At 35.2% G+C, this 27,279-nt stretch overlaps 2 protein-coding genes across 24 annotated transcripts in view; one reads left to right on the top strand and one right to left on the bottom strand.

Moving 5' to 3' along the window:
• The window catches only part of adcyap1r1b (ADCYAP receptor type Ib), a 54,797-nt gene that overhangs the window by 19,356 nt on the left and 8,162 nt on the right, over positions 1 to 27,279 (bottom strand). The window contains exons 2-3 of the mRNA XM_087257582.1: positions 12,296 to 12,478; positions 3,695 to 3,791 (exon numbers count right to left, since the gene is read on the bottom strand). Coding sequence (XP_087113708.1) covers positions 3,695 to 3,791; positions 12,296 to 12,355 — 157 coding nt within the window. The 5' untranslated portion in view covers positions 12,356 to 12,478. The remainder of the gene's footprint in view (positions 1 to 3,694; positions 3,792 to 12,295; positions 12,479 to 27,279) is intronic.
• pomgnt1 (protein O-linked mannose N-acetylglucosaminyltransferase 1 (beta 1,2-)) overlaps positions 1 to 27,279 on the top strand; it is a 140,908-nt gene that overhangs the window by 15,507 nt on the left and 98,122 nt on the right. The gene's annotated exons all lie outside the window — the stretch shown is intronic.

The raw sequence follows: 27,279 nt of genomic DNA on the forward strand, positions 1-27,279 counted from the left end.
TTAACTAAGGAATGTTCACATTGCGTCTTTTACAAGGGCAAGTTTGTTATTTATTTTCTTGCTCGCATATTTTGAATGATGTAGACGTGGTGTTCGCGAGTCACATGACAAGAACTGACTGTTCATCTTATACTTTATATGGAATATACACAATTCTACTAAAAAATACCAAACAAGTTCATAATCTAGTAAATCCAAGGAGTAATAGACTAATGTTTAACACTTTAAAATATTAGAAGTTTTCATGATTTTCTGAAGATTTTCTGAACTAGTAGTGTTTTGAAATGAATGAATGCATAATGTTAGTGATAACTATGAAACAGTGATCCTTAAAACAGACCTTATGCTTATTTTGGTGACATCGAATAAATTTAGAATCTGTAAATCTTGCATTATGTGTAATCTCACTAGGAAACATTGTGGCCAATCAACTGCTGCCTGGGGTATGTATATTAATGATACCACAAGGACTGTTACAGTCTTTTTATTCTTACAGTGTTTTGTTCTGATAGATCTCCTTTTCAACAGGATTTTACACAGGATTAACATGAGAACTAGGAAACAATGGTGTTAATACTGTAAACACTGACAGGTTGCAAACAACAGCAAGTGTCCAAAATTAGCCTATGATATAATAACAGATATTCCAGAGCCCTTACTTTGATCCAGAAGTGACCTCTGTAATGTTATTTTAGCTTATGGTTAGATTTAGAGTAAGTGGTATGTTATTTTCAAATATAATAAAGTATTAACATTTTAGTGACTCTTACCGACCATGTAATTTATGAACCATTGCAATATACATACATGAACTAACAAAATAAAACATGCTTTTTAACACAATTTTTTTTACTTTGAACCAGCTAGGCTTTTTTTTCCCCCTTAGCCTCGGTCTGTGTGTTACAGTATATGCTTTCTGCATTTATTTACATCTCAGCCCTCTATTCTCTTAAGTTTCAGCTTAAGCCTAAAACGGCAGGCAGCTGTAGCTTCATGTTAATGCATGAGTCCATTTGGTAAGGACAGCTCCTTGTCAAATCAAAACGTCAGCATTTCATTACTGACTGTGATTGTGACTGTCCAAAGAATTATGATCAATGCCACATGCAGACATCACTGGAGGGGTATCAGAGTCAGTTCTGAGCTTATGATCTTCCCCACACTTCCTGAAAACTGTCACAGTGTCTTAAATTTCCCAGCTTAGTCTGACAGCATTAGGTTTAATTCTGTTACTTATTTTAGATCACTGGTGAAATTCATAATCTAAACTGAAGCTCATATTAAAACTTAATTTAAATGTTTCTTATTATGTCTATTAACAACTGCAAGTCTGCTATATTTAGCTGATGATTTTTGATTTACAGCTAAGCACTAATAGCTTTTGCACTGCGTAGCAAAACAGATATGTGAAATATGTGAGGCACTAAAATTGCAGCTATTATTAGTACTATAGGAAGATGTTTTTACATTAATGGAATAAAAAAAGATAACCTTTTATCTGTATAGTGATTGGAAGACGTTTCTATCTAAAATATACTATAGTAAATGCACACACACACGTTCACACACGTATTTCCAAAAAAAGAATAAGAGTAATTCTGATTCTAACATTTTTTATCACATTTTTCACTCAAATGATGTCTGCTGTTTGTTCGAACTACTGATTTAAAATGAGCTGAATCAACTCAATTCCTGAGTTTTTTGGGGGACAACCTAATTGTTTTTTGTTCAGTCTGCTTAAACTTGTAAAAAAAAAAAAAAAAAAATTCCCCACATTTTGTATTTGATTACGAAGTTTAAATACAGCATTTTGGTGACATTTTATGAAATATTTTGTACTGGATTAGCTTGTCTACTGAAATCATGTGTATGCTTTTTGCAGTACCAAAATTATGACTATTTTGTCAAGTTGCTTACTAAGATTATGTGCATATGTTTTTAGTACAAACACACACTATATGTGATTTTTTCATTTTTATTGGGACATAAGGTGGAATTCAATAATGCAATATGTTGTGATAATCAATACGCACAATATTGATAACAATCATTTTAACTTTACAATGCTTTTTCAAAATATACAGATTGTATTAGTGTTTATTCATCACAGCACCACATGCTTGAATATTCAATAGGTGATTTATATTTAAACAGAGATTATTTTTAAAACATTTTCTTATACTTTAATATGGCATGCAAAAATGCATTTGCAAAACTGGCATGTGTTGTATGCTTATACAAACTGTGTTTTAATATAATTTCGTACTTTAGGTGTGCTTGGCTGTAAAAGCGCACCTACAGATCGCTGGTCAGATTTTCTTTAGGTCATAGTTTTTTTCAACAAATAATTAGAACCGTCCAGTTTCGTCTAGAATGTGTCCCAGGCCACCTTCTGAAGTTGTCTGAGCTATCGGACTTATATTCGATCGGAATAAAAAAAGTAAAGTGTCTAGGTGTAAACAGCCTGAAAAAAAAAAACAGATTTGACGGGATTAGCACCTTTTGCTGTAAAGTGACAGTTGACGGCTGAGGACTCCGCTTGGTAATAAAGCTTCCATTGGACATTTATTTGGCAAAAATTGTGAACGGGACAAATTAATACTGCCCAATATACAAGACATCCCTGCTAATGTGGCCAGTTAGTCTAGACTCCTCATGGTAGCAACAGATTCTCATCTGTTAGGAAGTAAGTACTGTTAGCATTACCCTGTTTGGCAGTCTTTTTGAACATATTCAATACTTTGTGACAATAGCTATGTTTCCATAAAAGCGAATGAACTTTATGCGTAAAATTGTATTATCGCATAAAAGACGTGCGAATAAAGCAGTGTTTCCATCCAACGAGTCAAAAGGAACAAAATCGCCACTTCTTGATTAACAGGCGCCAAATATTAACAAGAAAAACTGAATTTACTGTGGTAGGAGAAGTGTAAATCTTTTCTTCATCTAATAAATGACTTGCGCCTCAAAAGGCAATCGTCCAGCAGCAGTTTTAACATGAAGTGACACGACATCTGACGTACAGATGCCACTGGCACATGCCACTGAGCGTATTGAACGTGCAGTGGCGTTTGAAGGGCCCTATACGCTGAGCACAGACACTCATGATTCTGGTGGTCTTTAATAGTATAATAACACTAATACTTTAATGGTAAGGTGTTTTAGAATGACCAAAACAACAGTTCAGATGGTTTACAGTGTGCTCAACCTGCTGGTTTGTCCATTTACACACATTTTCATCATCACATGATCTCTTATCACAAAATCACATGACTTTTTTTAATGTGCATACTGCAATTTGTGCGGTAAAACTATTTCCATAGTTTATGCACAATTTTGTTTTATCAAATAATATGTTTATCCTACTCAGTTATGCGCATTTTCTAAATTTATGCGCATCATGGCATTTGTGGGGGGTGGTTCATCCAAATTACCCACCCTGGCATGCAACAAAAAATTAATTGTGTGGAACCCAGCATTTTTTACAGGATAGACTCTAAATAAAGGAAAAAAAAAACTCATTACATTTTTTTTGAGTCTAGTTGCAATTCTGAGACGTCTGGTGACTTATTAAATTACAATTGTGAGTGCAAAACCAATTTAACTGTAAGATTCTAAAGTTGTGATTACCTTTTTAATATCGTATTCCATTGCCGGAAAAAAAAAATCTCATACATAAATATGGATTTCTTACCTAATTCCGGTTCACTGTTGGGATCATCCAGGAACATCCTTTCAATACACTTCTCCTTCTCTAACTGAATGACACAGTCTGGATGCATGCAGTAGATCTAAAACGAAATGTAGAGTAAAATGTTAAAGACACAACAAGTAATCATATATTAAATACAACTGATTTCATTCTTTTTTTGAAGCATGTGCAATCATATTTATGAAGGAAAATAATAATAATAAAAAAAATTTTAAAACCTGTAGCCATTGACTTCCATAGTTTTTGTTTTTCCTACTATGTACTGCAAGTCAATGGTTTCTAGCCAGTTACACAATTCTAACATTTTTCAAAATATCTTAACTCATAAATAGTGATTAAATTTACATTTTTTAGTTTATTGTTTGTAACTCTTATTAAATTAATTAAAAACAAAAATAATTTCCGTGGATAGTTAATTAACACTTTAAAATAAGGTTTTATTATTTAATGTTTGATAATGGATTTACTAACATGAACAACCATGACCAATATTTATTGCTGTATCTTTTCATGCTAGTTAACATTAGTTAATGAAAATACAGTTGCTCATTGTTAGTTCATGCATTAACTAATGAAACCTTATTGTAAATTGTGACCAGTAATTTACATAGAGTAAGTAGTTCTATTGTAACTCATGACATGCAACACTTGTCCTGAGTTAGGACATAGATGGAAAGTATGTGGTCTTTAATGACAGTTTGACAGCAATCGCTGAATAAGTGTTTCAACCACTGCAATAATATATATTAGTATGAAATAGTGTACATTGTTTTATTGTAATAGTTCATATTAATGTCCATCTCATTATAAACACAATAGGTAAATTAGTTGCTTTTATCAATTTAGTATGTGATTCAAAAACTAACTCAGTAACTGAGGTAAACTTTAACTAACTCCTTTTATTAGGGCAAAGTGCTCAAAACTGGTAAGAAAACCATATTAGGAAGCTGCTGTGTTTATATGTGGCCAGAGTTTAGGCATTTTACAAATATATTATAGACTAAATTGTACAGGGGATGATGTGAAACTTTGACATCCTAAAGAGTTGCGGTGTTATTCAAAAGCCATTAAATCCACATTTAAATGGTAATTTCACCTGACAGTTGTTCATTTTTCCTTGTCAAATGATCAGACAAAGCCTAAGGATTCTGACAGTGTGGGATTGTAGTTTGATGAGCTCATCATTGACTTGTTGCTCTGGATAAAAATCAGACTTGTCAGCCATGTATAGAGGCATTTCAACAAAATTCACCTCCATTATATCATGAGAGAACTGTGACTCATAAAATGATTGTTTTTATTTTATTTTTTTTATTTTTTCACAGTCACAGGCAGAGTATCGAGTTTTTGGGTGTTTTTGTTAATAAAATATATTAAAATTATAGAAATGTATATGCATTTCAATTCAAGTCTACTTTAGTTCTACTTACCTATCTATCTATCTATCTATCTATCTATCTATCTATCTATCTATCTATCTATCTATCTATCTATCTATCTATCTATCTATCTATCTATCTATCTATCTATCTATCTATCTATCTATCTATCTATCTATCTATCTATCTATCTATCCAGACATATGCTGAGATAGTTGGTGGTTCATTACACTGTGGGACCCCTTGATGAATAAGGGTTGAAGGAAAATGAATAAATAATATTAAAATAGTTCAGTATTTTATTTTCTAATGGTTCACACTCTTTTGGGGCCCCAAGAGATACTTTTAGGAGCCCATCAGAACATCCGCCCTCTTCACTTTCATCTGTTTTTCATCAACCCCCCCACTCTTTATTTTAACTCCACGACTGAGAACTGGATTACGAATTGGATTTGTGTATTAACTAATTGTGTTTTGAATTCGTGATTGAAATTTTGTAAATGTGAATTGTGTATGAATTTTATTTAGTAAATATATTACTATATTTTTGACACTGATCTGGCTCCATAATCAGAAACATGCAATGAAAATTACCTGAAGCAACTTATTTTATATTTCGCAAAAATGTACATTTTCCATTGACACTGGGCTGTAAAATAAGCAGTTTCTACATTAGCATCTTCCACATTCTTTATTATTGCATACACAAAAAAAGTGTAATATAAACAGCTGCACACTTCTAGCAAATATTGCACATCTTTAACTTAAGACAGTGTTCGAATTAGGACAAAATTATGCACCCCCACGCTCCGCACACAGGATCATTAAACATCTTCAGCCCAGGGTCAAATGACATTCCGAGCCAATCCAAATGTGTGCACCGTCTTATCTCTCCCACTCAGTGTATGCCTTAAGAAATCACTCTTTCCTTCTTCATTCGTTTCCAGGACATTCATCTTACAGCTATCTTTAGGAAAAACAAAACTGAGTAATGTTCTACATTCCTTCCTTTACTCGAAAGCCAGTGTTCTCAGGTGAACAGTTGCAACAAATACAGATGATTTTCGTCTATACTATTATTATCTGGGGTGGCGCGGTGGTGCAGTGGGTATCGCTGTCACCTCACAGCAAGCAGGTTGCCGGTGTGAACCTTAGCTGGGTCAATTGGAATTTCTGTGTGAAGAGTGCTTGTTTTCCATGGGTTTGCATGGGTTTCCTCCAAGTGCTCCGGTTTTCCCCACAAGTCCAATGACATGCGCTATAGGTGAATTGGGAGAGCTAAATTGGCTGTATTGTATCTGTGTGAATAAGAGTGTATGGGTGTTTCCCAGTGATGGGTTTGTGGATAAGTTGGTGGTTCATTCCGCTGTGGTGACCCTTGATGGATAAAGGGACTGAAAATAAAATAAATGAATGTTATTGTCTGTTAGATCACATCTTGACACACACGTATCCAAACTTTGTTGATGGATTTGAGCAGAGGCTGGTTTGTTGTTGACAACTTGGTTTGAGTTGTTCGTGTGCAGTCGTTGTTAAGGAATAATAAACCACGTTGAGAAATGTTTATGCTTTAGAGCTAATGTTTGACAACCTTTAAGAAAGCTTTGAGATAATGTTGATGGTTGTATAAAATAATGCGAGGGGAAATCGATCTGATTTATTATTATTATTTTTGAAATAATGAATCATGTTTATTTAAACACAACATTCAAATTCGGAATATATGGTATTTATTGACATGGATTTTTTCATGAACAAGTGATTACTGGCATTCAGCATTACACAATAATCAAAAGGCATTTTGATTTCACAATGCCTATGGTTTTATGTTATTCATGTTAAATCTAATGACATCTCTATTAAAATGAACATTTCCTGTTTGCTGCGTTGTGTTGACAGTGTAGACAATGTATCAATTAATAAACATTTATACTGTACACTGTAAAAAATGTTAAGTTCAAGACAATCCCTTCATGTCATCTCATTGCAAATCAATTAAGTTAACTTATTGTGTTTTACAATTTTAAGTTGATTGAACACAAAACAACTAAGGCCCTGTTTACACTAATACATTTTAGTTTTAAAACGCATACATTTTGCTGCGGTTACGCCATCCGTCCACACTATGCTGGAGTTTTCGAGCACGAAAAACGGAGTGTTTTGAAAATACTGGAGAGGCCGTTTTCATTCTAAAATGCTGCTGCTCTGTCTCAGTGTGGATGGGCTTAAACGGATACATCTGAAAACAGAGGCAGGCCTGCAGACATGGGGCTTTTTCCTCAATATTAAGTAGCCTACACACAGTTTAGTCTCGCATCCTTTCCCTGTAAGTTCAGACTCCAGAGGACACATTGGGTAAATCTTCAAAGGAACAGTGTACTTTATAATTCACATTATCCTGGCTACCTTAACAATAAAATGAAAGCATGCTTTAAGGAACTGCTATTTTCATTTTGATATTAGCAACTTAACAGACAGCAAACATGTTGGGGCATTGTGTAGCTACATATTTATATGATGGCCATCTTCACTATAGCATATTTACAACAAAACGGAGCCTATAACATTCCTGCCTCCTTTTATTTTCATTGAAAAAACGAAACACACCCTCTCTTTTGCTGAATGTCAATTTTAATAATCAATAATGGCCATTATAAAAGCATAACGTAAAATTTATACATTATAGGAAATGAAGGCAAGCAATCAGTCAATACACAGAATGTACTTGGTTACATTAAAAATTAACTTATCTTTGCGCTCAGCCAAAACACAATACCTGAGAACAGTAATAGATTCAAAAGACCAAAGTCGGGGAATATGTCATTAGATATAGACAACAAGATGAAATAAATATCACATTTAACAAATATAGTGAGATTAGATCCAGTGGTAGGTCCTTGATGAACAGTCTGATAAGCACACTCTCATCTGGGTAGATATGCTGCAGAATGAGTGTGTGTGGTCACGTGATGCGTTTTCAGTGGTGTGGTGCAGACAGAGAGCTGTTTAGAAACGCTGGGTGAATACTGTAGACGCAGATCGTTTTCAGTCTAAAACGCCATTTTAAAACTAAAACATACAAGTAAAAACAGGGAAAAGTTGTCCACAAAAATACTCAAGAATTGTGTTGTTTCAGCTCATTTTATTTGGGTAATTTGAGCAAGCAGCATAAACATTTTTTGAGTGTATTTTTGACCGTCCTACATAAAATATTAACACTTCCCTGAGAACCATTTGGTTGCATGATGAGAAATAACCTAAGTATCATTTTCAATAAAATCTAAAAATGGTGTAAACATAATATTTAAAAAATCATAATGCATTCATAAACCTTTTTAGAATGTATTATTTCAAATTTATTTATATTTTCTTAACCAAACCAGCCAAAAATCCTCATGATCGCAGCCTTCAAAATAAGATAATAAATGAAAAACCTTTCATCAACAGAAATGCCAACAATGCACAGAGGATTTAACAGAATATGAAATCGAGTTATGGCATATAATCAAACTAATGAGTGTTGAAACCTTCCTTAATACTGCTGATTTGAGACCCCTGAGATCGTGGTTAGTGTCATAACTGGTCTCAAAGCACTGTGCTCCTTGTGCGCTGAGTTGAAAACATGAGCAAAATTTAATAAACATGAGCACCCGCGTTAATATTCATGAGGGCTGTGTATGCTCTCCTCTCACCCTGGCTTCATCACAGAGCTGATTTCCATCATAAAGAGACTACGCAATTCACTCCTACATCATGACAGCAAGACAAAAATCCACACAAACAAGCAAATCCATAAAAACTAGTTCATTTCCTTTTTTTTCCCTGCTCTATTGCTGTCAATTTTGTTTTTTGTTTTCTTTCTCTCTTTTTTTTGTATTTCTCTTTGCCCATTTCATCTTTCTTGAGCCCTGGGGGAAAAAAATCCCTATTTAATTATAATGTATTTAAACCATTCTGTGCTTGGTTTTTAGAAAAATTATAATTAATCAATTTCTCTTTGTCTTAAATCTTGGGAATGTAAAATGGAATTTGCAATCAGGTAGATGCCAAAAAATAAAAAAATTATGTATATATATATATATATATATATATATATATATATATATATATATATATATATATATATATATATATATATATATAATCAGTTGTTTTTAGTTATTTCTGCATATTTAGATTAATAAATAGATATTTTACATGTCATTTCATGCTGGAAACAGATAGAAATATGAAAGAAGAAGATGCTCAATCTAAGTTTTCTTTTTTTCCCTTTGGGTATCAGTAATCCAATACAATTTCACGTCTGTAATTCCCAGATCAACTGAAAATGGAAGGGGGGAAATGAACTCCGCAGTTGGGATTAGATGATTTCTGTAGGGAAACTCTTTTCATTTAATCTTAGATTACCACAAGTATTACCATAAACAAGAGAATCAAACCTAAACCATATACAGCACAAAAGATTAAATAATTCCACATTAACATGACAGAATCTTCTAAGTTCAAAGGAAAAAAATAATATTAATCACTTCTGAAGAAAATCACTTTAGATCCAAATTATTGAAGAGAACAGTATTTTACAGTAGGTTTTTAGTAACTTAATTAACATTTACATGTTAAGGTAATGTGTAAATTTATAACACATCATATGAAAACAACTCCCAATTAATTTTATTTCCCCCCAAATTTATTTTGATTCCTTTTACTGTGCATATAAATTATAAAATGAGCTCAGATCAAAGGCAGGAATAAATTGCAAAATCTAGGCTATTATATTGCATTTTAATGTGTTGGAGATCCATATTGTGCTTACTGAACAACTCAATTGTTGTTTCATTACATCTAATTTAATCTTGTATCTCATTTGTAATTAACGGTTAAAAAGTTTTGTTTTGTCAACAGAGGTAACATTGGTCATCATCTAATGCAGTGGTTCTCAAAATGTGGAGCACAGGTATACTGCAGGGTAGCAACAAGAGATCAGCAGAAACAAAATAAAAGAAAGAAACAGTCTTGGCAACAAATGATGGTTTGATTTAATAAAATAGCATCAAACACCAATTCTTCTAAATCTTTCTTTAATATTTGAACTGCAATTTGGTAGGCAGGTGGGTTAAAAAAAAAAAAAAAAACTCAAAAACAGCAACCTCTTGCGTCAGTCACTAGTATGACTCTTACTCTTAGTCATTCTAGCCCCTCTCTAAGTGGGATTTAAACTTCATTTCCAGCATGGGAATTGTTCATGTTGACAATCATGTGATCTCTAGCATCAATCTAGAATGTTCAACCTCTTGAAAAATCTCCTAATACCTGGTCTTCATTACACTTACCCCCTATGCGTCACTGCCACCAATATAACCCCTTTCAGTTCTACTGCATTGTGTGGGGTTCTAACAAGGATGATGTCTCTGGGATCAGTTACTGTTCTTCTTGAGATGAAGGTAATGAGTTCTTGAGTAATGAATACAGATTGCCCCTGGATCCAATAGTATTTGGATACAGCCTTTATGATGCAGGCTGAGATTGCATCACTCAGTAATGCAATGTCAGACACAATGCCCTCAAATGGAGCTATACGTAACTGTGATGGGTAGGGTTAGAGGTGGGGTTTGGTGAGCCCATAAAAAAGCATTGAATGCAGCTCAGATTGCACTGCACCAGGTCTGCATCCAGACCCCTCTCATTGGATCACAGCACCAATGTGACCAGGTATTCTACTAGCCTTGCTCTTAGCTGGATTAATGGGAGGTGGACACACTGACAAGGATGCAGTCAATAATCAAGCACTACTGCACCACCTAGTGATGTTTACTTGCACACTGGCTTTATCTAGCTTATCCAAATCTCACTCTGATCAAGTACATGGGACTACCGCATCAGTATAACCCCTCAGGTTCTACTATCCCTGTTCTGAGTAGGATTCAAATTGTGTAAGGTGTGCAAGCTAACAAAGATACACTTTCTAACGTGCCCCTTGTGGTATGGTTAATAAATTTGGCTTTTATCAAAGCCCCTACAGCTCATTCACATACGGGTCACGGCACCAACATTACCATTGATTCATTCCATAAATGGATTCAAATGGCTTTGATCATTTATTCATTCATTTTCCTTTTGCCTAGTCCTTTATTTATCAGGGGTCGCCACAGCGGAATGAACCACAAACTATTCCTGCATATGTTCTTCCAGCTGCAACCCAGTACTGGGAAACAGCCATGCAATTCACCTATACCACATATCTATGGACTGTGGGGGAAACTGGAGCACCCAGAGGAAACCCATGCAAACACAGGGAGAACAATTCCACACAGAAATGCCAACCGACTGGGCTGGGATTCGAACCAGCGACCTTCTTGCTGTGAGGTGACAGTGTTAACAACTGAGCAATCATGTATAAAGTTTTAAGACTTTTAAATGACCAAAAGAGTCGTAGATCTACTGCTCTGATAGTCATAATTAAAACTGCTAACTGAAACAGAACAGGACTATAACCTTTTGTAAATGTTCCATTGCAACGTCACTGCCAGCTTTTAGTGTTAACATAAAGTGAAATAAAACAGCATGGCCTTTGTGCCTTGAAGTACTCACTGTACCATAAATGTGTTGGCCCTTGGGCAGTTTACATTTGGCCTGTCTGTTGCCAGTGATCATTGGATGCCAGGAACCTTCTAAGTGCCAGTGTGTATGTGACGTAAATTGCTCTTGGACATTTGTTTCTCCTCAGCTGGGGGCCACAAACAGTAGACTAAAGAGAGAAGGGTTCTTCATGTAAACAAAGATGGCACTTCTCCCCTCAGCTACAAGAGGACACCATGTGTATGAAACCAGCAGTCATCTAGGAAACAATAAATGTCGCTACATTTGACAGATTGTATGTGGTTTATTAATGGAAAGCAATAGCTAGAGGAAGAAGATGAAAAAAAGCCTGTGAGGGGGTCTTTTTTCTCCCCAGACCCCACCTTGCAGTAAATTTCTCTCACGCTCACTCTCTCGTTTCCTCCACTATGTGATCTTGCTCTCCTTCAAGCCTTTTATTCCACTGTTCCCAGTAGTTTTCTCTGAACCATTATATTGGCTAACCTGTCTCCATTTATTAGGGGATGTATTGTGCTTTTCAAGTCCATCATGTTTAAACTAGTGGTACTTCAGGCTCATTAATTCAATTGATCTGCATTGTTTATAAATGATTTTAAAAAATGCTTACCATAGGAAGAAGGATGAGTGCTAAAAACAGGTGCTGACATTTTCTCACTGTGGAAGCCATTTTGTCTGGAGCACTGAAGCGATTATATCCACCGATGAGCAGCAGCAGAGAGGAACAACAAACTGCAGGATGGTAAACAGGTACACTGGAAAACTGCTGCAGTTCTTCGGATTCTTATCGGATCTGAAAATAATAAAAATATAGTTTAAGATGAGAATTGAGATTTTAGCTGCTGTGCAATCTAGTTGAGTTAATGGGGCATTCAATTGTGTCAATGCCAAACCACAAAAGTCATATATTTGCAACCCAGTGAGACCAATAGATAACAGTTTACTTTTGCGGTTTTCTCATTAGTGAAATTGAGCTCAGAGCCTCAAACAAACTTTAACTAATCTGCTGAAAAAACACAGAATACACAAGTGAAGTAATGCTGTCAAGTTAAAAAATAAGAAGAGCTTTAAATGGATGTTTAATGACCTACAATTATAAATTGATTGCTAGTATTCATTCATTACTTTCCCTCGGCTTTCTCCTTTTATTCATCAGGGGTTGCCACAGCGGAATGAACCGCCAACTTATCCAGCATATGTTTTACACAGCAGATGCCCTTCCAGCTGCAACCCAGTACTGAGAAACATCCATACACACTCAACACACACATACACTATGGCCAGTTTAGTTTATTCAATTTAAGTTTTTCACATTAACTGTATGTCTAGCACAGAATTTCAAAAGGTCACATAAGTTCATTATAAAACAAATACAAGTCTTTTATAAAACAGCAGATACCTTCCTTAGACAGTATATACTGTAGATATTCATACAACAGTTTTGTCTGGAACTGATTGACTGATAGCCGTGCAATATTATGCAATAGCAGCACTCGTACAGCCTCCTCGCCCTTCTATTTTACTCCCCAACATCGAGAGACAGCAGATCAATAAACTCACTACAGTTTGACAGCGGCTGTTGGACAGCATAATGTACTTGTGAGGCTTTTTAGTCGAGGATGTAGTTGTTTAGATTGTATCTATGCAGTTTATTTATAAGGATAGTGTCTATTTTAAATATTTATAATTTCTGAGATACAGCATGTCAGTGGTCATTAGCCTGTCTTTGAGCAGAGCAAAGATGTTTGACGTTGTCCATCCACAGGTTTGCGACAGAGACTACATAATAATCCCTTAGAGGAGAAAAGACTGGTGTATTTTCAAACTACAGCTAATTAAAACACTATAAAATTGGTGAGTGACCTTATGAGTTGATCTCTCTCTTTTTTATGTTGCAGTGCTGTATTTATACCATAGTAAGTGTAGTGTATTGAGTGTGACATAGGACTCACATATTAGGAATGTATGTATATTGTGTTGGCCACTCTTTGTAAAAAAGTTACTTTTTGGTTGGCCTTTTTGGTCAGCCTTTATGATGCAAGCTGAGATTGCATCACTCAGCGATGCAATGTCAGACACAATGCATTCAATGGAGTGAATGACCTCACTGTGACGGGTAGGGATAGGGGTGGGGCTAGGTGAGCATATTAAAAAGCATTGGATGCAGCTCAGATTGCACTGCACCAAGTCTGCAGACACCTCTCATTGAGTCTCCTGTTTTCATTACTAGTTATTAGTTTGCAGACTAGTCCAGTAAAAAGAAAAAAAGAAGAAATTCCTGCATATGTTTAGCGTTTTTCCTTATCGCATACACAATAGTAATCTGGTACTGTTGGCGCTGCTTTGACTTTTTCAGGGTTAATTATTGTCAGTAGACTGATGGCATTTCATGCCGTTCAGCCTTATAATCTTAAAATATGAGCAAAGTCACCCATTTTATCATCACTTTTAGACATTACGCTAGAGAATCATTCAAATTCTAGTTCTAAAGTGATGTTGGTGAAGTAGCAACGGCTTCTGCTGTTTTGACGTCAGCAGCAGATGTAAATGAATGATAAAAAAAAAGTAGTTCCTCATACAAAATGATTTTAACACCCTCTGTTTTTGAATTTCGTATTTATACACACAATTATTCCATCAAACTGTTGTATAAACGCAATATCACACTCATAGCAGTGCGATATGGCTGTACATTGTCACTGAAACAAAACAACGCACGGCTCCCACCAGTGCCGATAAACAGCCATATCGTACTGCTATGAGTATGATACTGCTCATGTATTACCTTGCCTTTTATGCATTGTAAAATACACAGATACTATTCTAACATTTTTTTTTATCAAAAAGATGTTAAATAAATAAACAAAATAACAATCAATGACAGATATACAGTGTAATTGTTTTTGTTAAAAAAAAATAAAATAAAAAAATAAAAGGACACAATACCCCCTTTGTACAGGTGGGTCAAACCATTCGAGCCAAATTTTTTAAGCATCAAACATAGTATAATACAGCTTACATGTTTGTACATAAATATGCTTTTATAAAGTATTATAAGTGTTAGTAAGTGTTTATTTTACATAAATGTCATTTAATTGCCAATAATGGCTATACATTTGTTTATAACTACTTTATAACATGCATTACCACAAATTATACATATACAGCTACGTTTGTACATTTAATTTGAAACAGACAAAAACTAAAATATTATTAATAGTAAACAGTTTGATACTTTGACATTCTGGAGGCAAATTCAATGATTTCACATCTATGATGCTAGTGATGGACCTTTCTTAAAATAAGCTTATTCAATTAATCATATAATGCAAATTAAAAAATAAAATCTCTATAAACAACATTTCCTCATGACATTAGATTAGGTTTCAGCACATAATATTACACGGCGCAATATGACCAAGAACACTGACCACACACAGTGTACACGTGTTTAGCAGAGAAGATATGGCCTATTACTGTTGTTAAGCTGTTTATCCAAAAGGCCTGTATCATAAAGCATAGCCTTATGACGCAACTGACGAGGTATTGCTCAGGGATAATTGCTGATTCAATTCTGTTCAGCACAAGCACCAATCTCATGAAGGCAGGGGGAGAAAGGAGCTGTAGGGGGGACTTTGGTTCACTCAGATGGGAGAATGAAAGAGATAAAGAGCACATAAGTGTGATGGATGGATGGAAACGTAGCAGAACGAAGGGCTGGAGGGAGGAACGAGTGGAACAGCTGCTCTGGAAAGCGCTCTTGCTGTAATTAGTGGGTATAATGAAGCTGACTGGCTGAGAAGTCCCTGAGCGATGCCTCCAGATCACACCGAGACATGCTAGACAAGGATGTTCATGAAAACAAACACGCACTCTTGCTCAAAACAGTGACATTTAGGCACCTTTTACTATGCGGGATTACTACGTTTCAGACTATTGGTTGCACTTCCGGTTTGGTGAACTTGTATTCGAATAAATCACTTCACATAATAACGTGGCATAAGAATAATCCATGATGAAAACTGAGTTAGATATCTGTTTGGCTTTCTGCTTTATTTTATATTCATTGTGGAAGTGATGCTACTCTTGGGATTTTAATGTGACATTAGTTTTACAAACAAATCTGTGGTCAAAGTGCTTTTGAAATGACCTCCAGGTTTTATTCTGCTCCCACTGCATATTCATTTGTTCACCCGCTGTCCAACCCACCCCATTTTCTACCCGACCTGACCCGACCATTCCCAATAAATTTAGGTCTGGTTTCCAAAATCTCACGTTTAAATTGGGTAACAGATAAAAGTGTAGGTTGTTCAAGGATTGAAGGTGAAATGTTAGTTTTATTTGCCCCTCTGTGATAAGACACAAATGCTGCCTTAAACAGGGACGTGCGGTGAGGTTTGTGGCTGGTGAGGCACTGACTCGTTCAAAGTCAGATTTTCAGACATATCCACCTGATATATTTGCCAACAACTGATTGTGTTTCATATATCATATAATCAGAATTTCTATACACATAGCAGGTACATGTCGGGCTAAGGAAAAATATAAAATGTATAGTGATTAGATATGTCTCCCAAAAAACAGTCAAAAAAACAGTCCAGACAGCCTATAACAAGCAAAATACATCTCCATGGCGGATGCGCGTACTCTCTCTTGCGCTTTCTCTTTCTATCTCTCAGAATCGCTAGGTTGTTAGACTGATCGCTTCCGTTCAAATTACACTAGAGTTACCGACCACTACCTCGTTTTATATAAAAAATTATTCTTGCGCTGCAAGAAATCTGGTCGGGCCCCGCGACTGCAGACCTGTACCCCATATTGTTTCCTCGTTGTGTTTTCTACAATACAGCAATATTAATGTCAATAAGTTTTCGTGGTTATTCATAGTCTGCTTAAAGCATGCCTGCCAACATTGGGATGTGAAAACAAGGGATAACCCCATACCCCCACTCACCCCTTATTATTATTTACTAAGGATAGAATAAATGCAAAGAGTTTAGCTTATTAAAATGAATAGCTATTATAAAGAAATTGAATCAAATGATCAAATTTCATTAACCTTTTCATCACTGTATAACTTAATCATTCTGATTAAAGAGCAGCAAATGAATATCTCAATTAGATTTTTGTTTGATTACAATAAATAACAGAGGTGTAACTTTAAAAATGCACAGATCTATAATGAAAGCATTGCATTGCTTTTCTAAGTTTTTATGCTCATGGAAGACAAAATTTGTTGCGTTGAAAAGAAAACCCACCAAGACTGACATGTTTAGATTATTATTATTATTATTATTATTATTATTATTATTATTATTATTATTATTATCATGTTCAAACACGCACCCAAAAACCTAGAGTGTATGTTTCAAATCGTGTACAGAATCCGCTTGGGAAACAGCATCCATTTATCACTTGGGAGCGCATTTGACAGTCACGCACCGCTACATGAACTGACTGTTTTGAGAATTGCATAGGAAGGGCAAAGACACCTGTTATGAAATGAAAGCAAATTTTGGCATATTTATATTTATTTAAAAATGTCATACGTTTAACGTTTCACATTTAAGAGCAAGGGTGTCTCCTGGTGGTTTGGCAGTATCATTTATTAAAGCCTTAGAATGAGTCTGTGTTAACCAATCAGAAAGGAGAAAACAGCGCATCCTGATGTTATGAGGTATAAGAATACAGTAACATGGTCACAAGACTACACTGTTACAAGAGTTTCAGAAAATCTCCACTCTGGCCAGAGTTTTCCGAAGTTTTCAGTTTCAGTTAACTGTGTTTTAGTGTGGACGAATGGACAAAACACATAGCAACTGTGGTTTTAAAAATAACCATGTTTGTGTGGAAAGGTATTAGATGGAAGAATTATTAAATAACCCCTATTATGGGTTTTTAAGAATGACCTTCCTTGTAGTGTGTAACACAGCTCTAAGTGAAGTGAAATATCCAGCTAAGGCTTAAATCTGAAAGTGGACAGTGTTTAAAAATATTGATTCATTTATAACTGAGTCGACTCCTAGTACTTCAAATGAATCGCCTTGATAACGAGTCTTTAGCCATTTTGGCGTGACGTCGATACGAAACTTAAGCCCCGCCAAGTTGTTGCGTGTACAAACCCAAGAAAATTTAAACCTGTGGCCCCGCCCACTAGCACAGTAGCAAAGAAGTGAAGGCTACATACACTGTAGCCGGTTGAATAATGTCATGCTGTGCTCAGCTGGATAGTAGTAGAAGTGTGAGGGAAAAGTTAAAGTTATTTTCTCTATCCAAAGATGAAATTGTGAAGAGTCAGTGGTTGAGGTTAATTTTTGCAAAAAATCTCAACATTATAGCCCAGCCTTGTGTTGTTCAAGTGCTTCTGGAATCTACATGCTTACAGCGGGGGATTCGTCTGCCATTTGTTAAAAGAAGGATCAGAAAAGACCATTGATGTAAGGGACTATGTCAGTACATGGATCAGTGGATCATGGATCAGTTTCTTTCTCCATTTCCCAAGTGTAAGTAAGTGTCCCTGTTTTCTCTAGCTTGCAAATTATGTATTTAATTGGGTTTTCACTCTGTCTCGCGCTGAACGCTGTCGACCAATCGCAACAGGCTGCCATCGGTCCAATCAGCGCAGATTTGCTTTGTGCTAAGGAGAGGTTTGGGAACAGACTAATCATTGAACAATTCAAATGAGGTTCGCTGGGATAGTTAGGTAAAAAATAAATGCATATTATTAGACCATGAAGGTGTTTTTTGACCTTGCATGCATATCAGCCTGTTGCTGGAGACCCTCAAAACCAAAATATGACCCTTTTTAATGCTTTATAGGGGCTCTTTAAGAGAGTAATGGAACCTGACAGTACCCAGTTTTTTAAAACACTGACACTTATTGTTTACTAGGGATGTAACGGTATTGTAAATACCGTCATACCGCAATAGCAATTTTTTTTCGATATTACCGTAGTCGCATGACTCGGTAAAACTATAGGTCTTTTGAGAAAATTTGCTCAGGCGAATAAAGCGAACGGGAGGTAGCGGAAACTACAATTCCCATCAGCCCAGGTATGGCCATCATCCTTTGAGGTCTGTTGTCGCTACAGATCCAGTAAAGCGGAAATGGAGAGTGCTTCTAGTAGCGGGGATGAAAAAGAGCTGGAAATGATCGAACCTAAAGCGGGGGTTGTCGCCGCGCGCGTACTGAATAGTGGTGTTGTCGCGCGCGTTCTGATCAGCTGTGTTGTCTCGCGCGTACTGTAAAGCGGGGAGGGGGGGGTTGAGCGTGTATACTCAAGAGCGGTGTTGTCGCGCGCCTACTGAAGGGCGGGACGGAGGGTGTGTCGCGTCGCGGGGGCACTTTTGATCATTTTGGAAGGGCATTTTCTATCCAAGACTGCAGAAACATAGCACACTTTACATGGTTTAATAATTTTTTGTTATTAAAATTGAAGTTCCTGTTTCAAAGCTTACAGATAGATGGCTAATGTGTATGTCATTGACACTTTTGGCACTTTTTAAAAGTATTTTTTAAATTTATTTATTAAGTTTTGTTTTTCCTGTAAATGATTCAATAAATACCGTAACGTGACATTCATACCGAGGTATTACCGTACCGTGAAATTCTGATACCGTTACATCCCTATCGTTTACAGTTTATCAGAGTCATTCCTGTAATTCACACATCATGGGGCTTAGCAAAAATATATATGGATAGCACCTTTCCAATAACAGAACACCCTTTCATGCTCACTAAAAAGAAAAATAGGCCAAAGCAGTTCAAGGGAAAACTAGGATTTTCTTACCTCATTCATTGAAAGAAAAACCAAGTAAATGTCAAAACATCCAAAGAAATATAGAAGTAGAAAATCCTTCTTTTACAATGAATGTCGTATCTAGAAATGTGTAGTGTTTCCACTGGCTTTGAAGTGTGACTATTGCACTCAGCGGGTGACAGTATGGCAGTATTTACACGTGTGTGTGTCTGTGTCAACATTCCAGAGTGTGTGTTGAAGCTATCAGAGGCCACACAGAGGCTGCATGCCTAAACACTTTCTCTTTGCACACTCCCGAGGGCACAGTTACCACAGCAAATCTTCTCCACAAATGGGAATGGCTTCACGATTAGGTACGATTAATTATACTGACAGAACAACATGTGGAAGGTGAGCAATCCTATTTAAAAGAATATATAGGCTGAGTTAGCAAATGGATGCACACTTTAAATTAAACGTAGCAGTTACTGGATTTATGCATGTAAAGTTATCGCTTTAGGCCCAATACCAGTTTTACACCTTTCCCCTTCTCCTCATTTTGCATGTTATGTGAAGGGTTAGGGATGTCCCAATTCTCTTTAGCTTGAAGATGTAGGGCTAAGGAGAAGGACTAGATAACTCTTAAAATTGAGATTTTCCAGGACCACGCTTGAAACCAAAGAGTAAGAAATTTTCCCAGAACACACCAATAACAACGCAGGATAGCTGCACCCGGAAGAAAAGAGATGCACAAATTAGTATTTTTTTGTCATTATTACAAATTTTTACGACAAACAAGCACATGTTTTAATACAGTCATAACCATGCTTGTGTTTTACCATCATGCTTTTTTTTTAAATGCTGAAATAAAAACTGCAAAATATTACTGTTGCAAATTTTGTCCCACAACATATTTTCACATCTGACACTCAATGACACTCGAATTCCCTGTCAGAAAAGTCTAGTGGCTGGGAATTACATTTTTACAGTGTCTGCTATAATGTTAATGTTGTTTTCGTGTGTTTACATTGATGAATATGGCCATGGTGTAGATGCACAGTACAGTTACAATCTTATTGCCGCATTATATCGTTATGATAACATAGTATCGTTACCTTCAGTGATTTCCTGAAAATGAGTACCAAAGTAAAAAGACAACTGGAATAACTACAGCAGTCGCCATCGTTGATCTCATATGAAGCAAAAGCTTGCGATGAGATATGATGACGTGTGTAGGTGTTGTAGAGCTGTCCCATTTCTTAGGGCTAAATCCTGAAGCCCTTCCCCTTCACACTCTGTTTCAAGGGCCAAGGGGAAGAATTAGGGGTACAAAAATAGAATTGGACCTAATGTTTTAAATTACTTTTATGCAAAATATTCAACATATGGAGGTAATAATCTTTCATTGTTATTTAGTGTAAAAAGAAATGTATTTTAAAATAAAAACAGTATACTTTTGTACTTTAACATATTTACAAGAGTTAATGCTCATGCATAATGGATAAAACAACAAATAGCAGACATATGAGTAAAAGAAGGTCGTTTGAAAAGTACTGGTGAAGTATACAAATGTAAAATAACAATTAATATTTAAATTGCTCTGATCAGTCTTTTAAAATGCCATTTTAAGAATATGTTTGGGTTTATAAAACTATTATCACTCTGAATAACATTGTAATGGATGTCTTGTAAATAATAGTAAATGTGTAATTTGATACACTCTAAATACTGCTTTGTTGTTTTAACCCAATGTTCAAATATGTCATATATGAATAAACAAAAATGTCGAATATGATTAAGCTTTACTGTTAAGATATAAAGAGTGATTTACATTTAATAAAAAAAAATAACCCAACGGGTTTGTTTATATTTGAGCCAAAAAAGATTTTACAACATTTCAGCATTTGTTAGTTTATATAGGTGCAATATTGAAATATTATGAAGTATTCAAGTTGTTAGAATATAGTTCATTTTAATAGAACAGAGAAAAAAAAATTGTTTTTGATGACTGAAAACCCATATATACATTATAAAAGGCTGGGTTGTCATAATGCTGGGTCAAATATTGACAATCTCAGCTTTATTTTTTTATTTACATTTAAATTAAACTTTTTAACCAAATGGTTGGTCCACATTTGACCCAATGTTGAGTTATGACAACCCATCTTTTTTAGAGCATATATAGGTGCAATATTGAAATATTATGCAGTGTGTGCTGCTATTTAGAGGTCAAATGCTGCTCCTGACAGCTTGGCTAGCTGAAGGACATGCTTCAGGGACAGGTGGCACTTCATAGCCCACACTATATGACAGATTTAGAGCTCTGCCTCAGGCTTTTTTCTGGATTTAAGGTGTATAAAATACAGTGCAGTTCCATTTAGTACTGATAGCAAGAAATGTGATTAATTACCACATACCTTTGCAGAAATAACTAGGCTTAGTGTACTGTGGATGTGTAACAAAGACTTATAACTAGAATTCTTCATGACGTCTTTATTGTTTGCTAAACAGTTTGATAATATGTTAAAAATGTGTTTAATACAATACTATTTCAAAAACTGTTTAAGATATTTCAGTACTGTTAATTATTTTGATTACTTGTTTAAAAGAAATACCCAAAACTGACACATTAGTCTGTGAAAAAGTAGATTGGAAGAAAGAAAGAATGGTAATATATCACGGTTATAACTAACATATTTTTTTTAAACGTTCAAACCAAATGTACAAAATAATCAAAGCTTATGTTAAAGACTACTGCTGAATATACGCAATGCCTGTGTAAACAAAACCAAGTCAAGCCATCTCTCCTCAAGCTACCGCTAGCCAGTGATCCAGCCAAGGTTATTACCACACTCCAAATGACTTTGCAGAGGTAATAAGGCATGTCCGTCTGACCAGCTGACAACCTTGGTTTTCACTCCTCACAATAATATCTGTCAAACGCACCCACAGTGCGGAGACACCACAATGTAGCAATGTTCCAATATTGCTCTATAGCTATATTAGATCTGCCCTGCTCCACTAGCTAGTGGTCATTCGACGCTAAAGTAATTTGTCACACCAACACTCACAAATGTCCAGACAGGTTATACTGTATACAAGGTAAAGATTTAGTCTGTAGGGAGAAAGAAAAGAAAAGAAAAGAAAAGAAAAGAAAAGAAAAGAAAAGAAAAGAAAAGAAAAGAAAAGAATAGGCAGTATGTGAAATGGGGTAAAAATGGGATATATCCATTTTTATCCTTGAGGATGGATGGAATCTGTCGTACATGCATAAGATGGATCTCTGGCCTCATTTCTGCACTGAATATTCTTCATAAATCTCATTAGAGTGTGTTAATGCCGTACTAGGCTGACCAATCGTGAACTAAGTCAGTAAAGTCTGCACAGCTATATTTAGACTGTCAATTGTTGTTTGAAGAGGAAAGAGGAGGATTTCCATTAGCATATAGACACATTTCCCTTTTTAATATTGGCCACACATAATTCATATTTAAGTCCAATTTTTGGCCCCATTTTACCATTTTTTAGATTTTGGCTTTATTTGCTGCTTTTCACAACCAACTTTTTCATATATATAAAATGCTTTGGTAAAATCATTTTTTCTCATCAGATATGTAAATTTGAGTTTTATGTTACATCTCATACTATAGAGCCAAATCAGTCTCAAAACTAATACATTTGCAAAAGTCAAGCTCATACAGTACATGTGTGTATTTTATTGCACTAGATTATTGGTTCATATTTGTTATCTGGAGGGTATTTTATTTTGAAAGACAATCTAAAGGAAATGGGCAATAGAGTGGAGGAACTATGACATCACCTCATAGGCTAATCGGCTGCTAGCATAAAACTGGTTCCTTCGATAAAATCCCTATAGGATTTTCCCATAGGCTTTTCGAAGATTGCAAATAATAAGCTTTGCGTTCAGACTGTGTTCATTACACCTACACGTTTTGTCCAGCCAGATAATCCTCACATGAAAATACAACTTTGAGCACTTTTGCATCTTAAATGCAAACGCAAGAACTGAAAAGCTAACATTAGGCTATAAATGGACTACAGGCCTGTGACATCATCAACACCCCGCTACAGACAACTTTTCAAACTTAATTTTTGAAAAATGGTCCATAACAATTATTTACTCTTTCTCAGTTTATTACATTATAATCCACGCTATATATTATAAACAAATAAATACACAAAAACACATCTGTATAGACCTACATGCCTTTTGGATAGTTTTTTTGTTTTGTTTTTTTTATGTGGGAAATACATTTTGTTTGGCTTTATGGTTGTTGTAAAAGTTTTTTGGGAGTTCAACAGCAGGGTATATCACTAAAGAATCCTACTTTTGTTTCATTTTGAAGAGATTGAGTGTTTTTACTCATTATCCAGCTAGACAAGCATGACAAGTTATCGGCAGCTGAAAAATTCAAACTGAGCTTTGATGCGTTGGCTGAGCCAGAGAAAGACTTGGCATATTATCACAATTATTTATTTTTTAGACATGTAAATACACACAAGTACTAGTAAAACAATACGTTTAGAGTTTGTAAAACGCACAAGGAAGTCTAAAAGTCCATTCAAATATAATTTGCCGATGTGTTTTATTCATAATTGATCATCTATTCTTCTCTAAGTTCACCAGCCATTTACTTACATGTATTTTAGGAGAATTCACGTGCTGAATCCTGCGTGTTGTACTTTTAGAAATGAGGCATGCGCGCACCTGCATGTAATCATGGTGACGCCCATCTCAAAATATAGATCACAATCACTTACATGTTTTTGTGAATTGGAATATCAGGTAGCTGATGACATGATGAACAAGCGTGTGAATATATTTAAATAAAATGGTGGAAAAAAATAAATGAAAGGGATACATCTGTCATACAGTGCTATTATGGCTTTTTCTTCAGAAAGCAAGACATAATTTTTTATGCTACTTCATGTGTCTAGTATGTATCTTGATTTTAGATTTTTTTTTATATTTGGATTGAAAACAGAACAAAACTTCTTAGTTTTTTATATTAATATTATTATAACAGCTCAGGGATGGGCTTTTTTGAATAAAAAATTGGATATTAATGCTTTTCTTGTTTTTTTTTTGTTTTGTTTTTGTTTTTTTAATCCGATTTATTGATTAATCGAAGAGATAATCAGCAGATTGATTAATTATTAAAATAATTATTAGTTGCAGCCCTAGTAGATTTAGGGATTCATTTAAATAGATTTGACATTTTTTTATTTATTTTTAAGAAGGTTTGCGAAGCATTTCTGTATTTTCCTTTAAAAATTAGAACATATGAGAGTTTAAAAATTGTGTACTGATCAACAGACTTTGTAGTGCTGTGAGCATTTATTGGTCTGTTTGTTGCATTTGCTTTTTGATACAGAGATGTTACAAATCACCATTTCATGTATTGTTTTTTTCTCATTTTTTATTCATTTTCAACATGGTTATTGTAAACAAAAAAAAACACACACAAAAAAAAAAACGCACACAACATCACACCAGCTTTGAAAACTTTGTCCTTTGACATAATGGTAATAATTTAAATGCGGAGGTGAGATGATGTTTTGAATCAGCCATGATTCTTCCTTATAACTCTCTCTGTTCAAGGTTTGACACTGTAGTACCTAATAATTTACCAGCTGTAGTTACTATATTCCTTAAACATTTTTCTGATCCCCAGTAGCATTACTGTAAAAAATATCAATATATGTAGATGTTGACATTAAAAGACAGAAAATAGAAAATATAATCTCTTTAATGCTTTAGTATTAAGGCAGTCAACCCAAGGGCCCCATCTTAAATTGCTAAGACCATGACAAGTTGCATTTGAATTTATTTGTTCTTCTTTAATAACAGTGGAAGTGAATGATGACTTCTTTCTAAAAATCTATTGTCATTTCTTTTGTTTATGTGGGATTCAAAATACACTCTTTACACCAGTTTAAATTTAAACTAAGATGGGCTCTGCTCCTCTTCATCACAAAACAGGCTCACTAAAGCTGTATCACCAGCATTTTTGATTGTCGGTCTGGTTAAGTCCTTGTGCAAGAGTTTGTGTAGAGAATAAATAACAGCAAAAATAAGACCCTTGGTGGAGAACATACATTACCAGTCAAATGTTTGTTTCAGTTCAGTTTGTTTAATCAGTTTTTTATTTCAAGTTTTTTTTTTTTTTTTTTAATCTATTCTGTTCATTAAGGTGGCATTTATTAAATGTAAAAAAAAAAAAAAGTCAAGTAACTTTTCTTATTGTATGTAGTTTCAAATGAAATTATTACTCCAGCCATTACTGTTACCATTAATAATAATAATAATAATAATCATAATAATAATAATAATCATAATAATAACTAGCCAATGCAGTGGCGCAGTAGGTAGTGCTGTCGCCTCACAGCAGGTAGGTCGCTGGTACGTGCCTGGGTCAGTTGCCATTTCTGTGTGGAGTTTGCATGTTCTCCCAGCATTCGCGTAGGTTTCCTCTGGGTGCTCTGGTTTCCGCCACAGTCCAAAGACATGTGGTACAGGTGAATTGGGTAGACTAAATTGTCCGTATGAGTGTGTATGGATGTTTCCCAGAGATGGGTTGCAGCTGGAAGGACATCTGCTGCGTAAAACATTTGCTGGATAAGTTGGCGGTTCATTCCTCTGTGGCGACTAAGGGACTAAGCCGAAAAGAAAATAAATGATTGAAAGAATTAATTCTAAACTACTTTTATAATTTGATCATTTTTCTGAGCAGTTCTTTTATAGTGCAATAACATTTCACAATTTTTCAATTTGTACTTTATTTGGTATTGAATAAATGGATCCTTGGTGAGCAGGATGAGCTTATTTTAAAACATTTTTAAAATCCTCTTAACCCCAGACTTTTGACCAGTAGTGTACATTGGTTATTAATTTGTGTGACAATAGCCCCTTTTACACATATGTACAGACCTTTCTAGAAAATTATCAGCAAATTTCCGGAAAGGTTTGATGTGTGAAAAGGCTCTTTTTTAAAAATACTGGTAAATTCGTTCTGGCAATTTTCCAGAAAGAGAAGTTGTAGCATTACTTGTGATTTGCCGAAATGCTGCGCTGTGTGAATGCAGAAGGACAAAATCCGGAAAGAGTGCGTTCACACCTAGAACGTGATGACGTGAGACGTGTGCTCCAGCCAATCAGAATATTCAGACACATTCACATCAGCTCTGTTTATGAAAATAAAAGCCTTTGTATATTTTTCCAGACACATTTATCAGCTAGATGTTAGTCAGATAACATTTCTATGTTTCTTCCTAATGCCAACTGTGCAAAATATGATTGATAAAATGCTTATGATAAGCCGCTGTTTACCTTCAAGCTCTGCTTCAGTTGCTTCAGGTGTGTGCATGTGGATGTGTGGAATGGATGCGTGAACGGTCTTTTATGGAAATTCCTTGCCTGTGGGTGTGGACAGTGCTTTTTTTAATTTATCGGTAAAGTTGTTCTGGTAATTTTCCGGTATCACTGTGTGAAAGGGGCTATTGACTTGCCCAAGTACACTAACCTGCATGGTTAAACTAATTAACCTAGGTAAATCTTTAAATGTCCCAAGCCTACAATAGTGTCTTGAAAATATCTAGTAAAATATTATGAACTGTCATCATGGCAAAAATAAAATAAATAGGTTATTAGAAAGTTATTATGTTATTAAAATTATTATGTTTAGAAATGTTTTGAAAAAAATCTGCTCTTTGTAAAACAGAAATTGGGGAAAAAATAAACAGGGGGGCTAATAATTCAGGGGGACTAATAATTATGACTTCATTTTCTATTAAAAAAAACCTATATGCTAGTTTGTGTTATTTGGAATTGTGG

Source organism: Danio rerio, chromosome 6 (assembly GCF_052040795.2).
Source record: "Danio rerio strain M-AB ecotype USA chromosome 6, GRCz13ab, whole genome shotgun sequence".
Classification (NCBI taxonomy): Eukaryota; Metazoa; Chordata; class Actinopteri; order Cypriniformes; family Danionidae; genus Danio; species Danio rerio.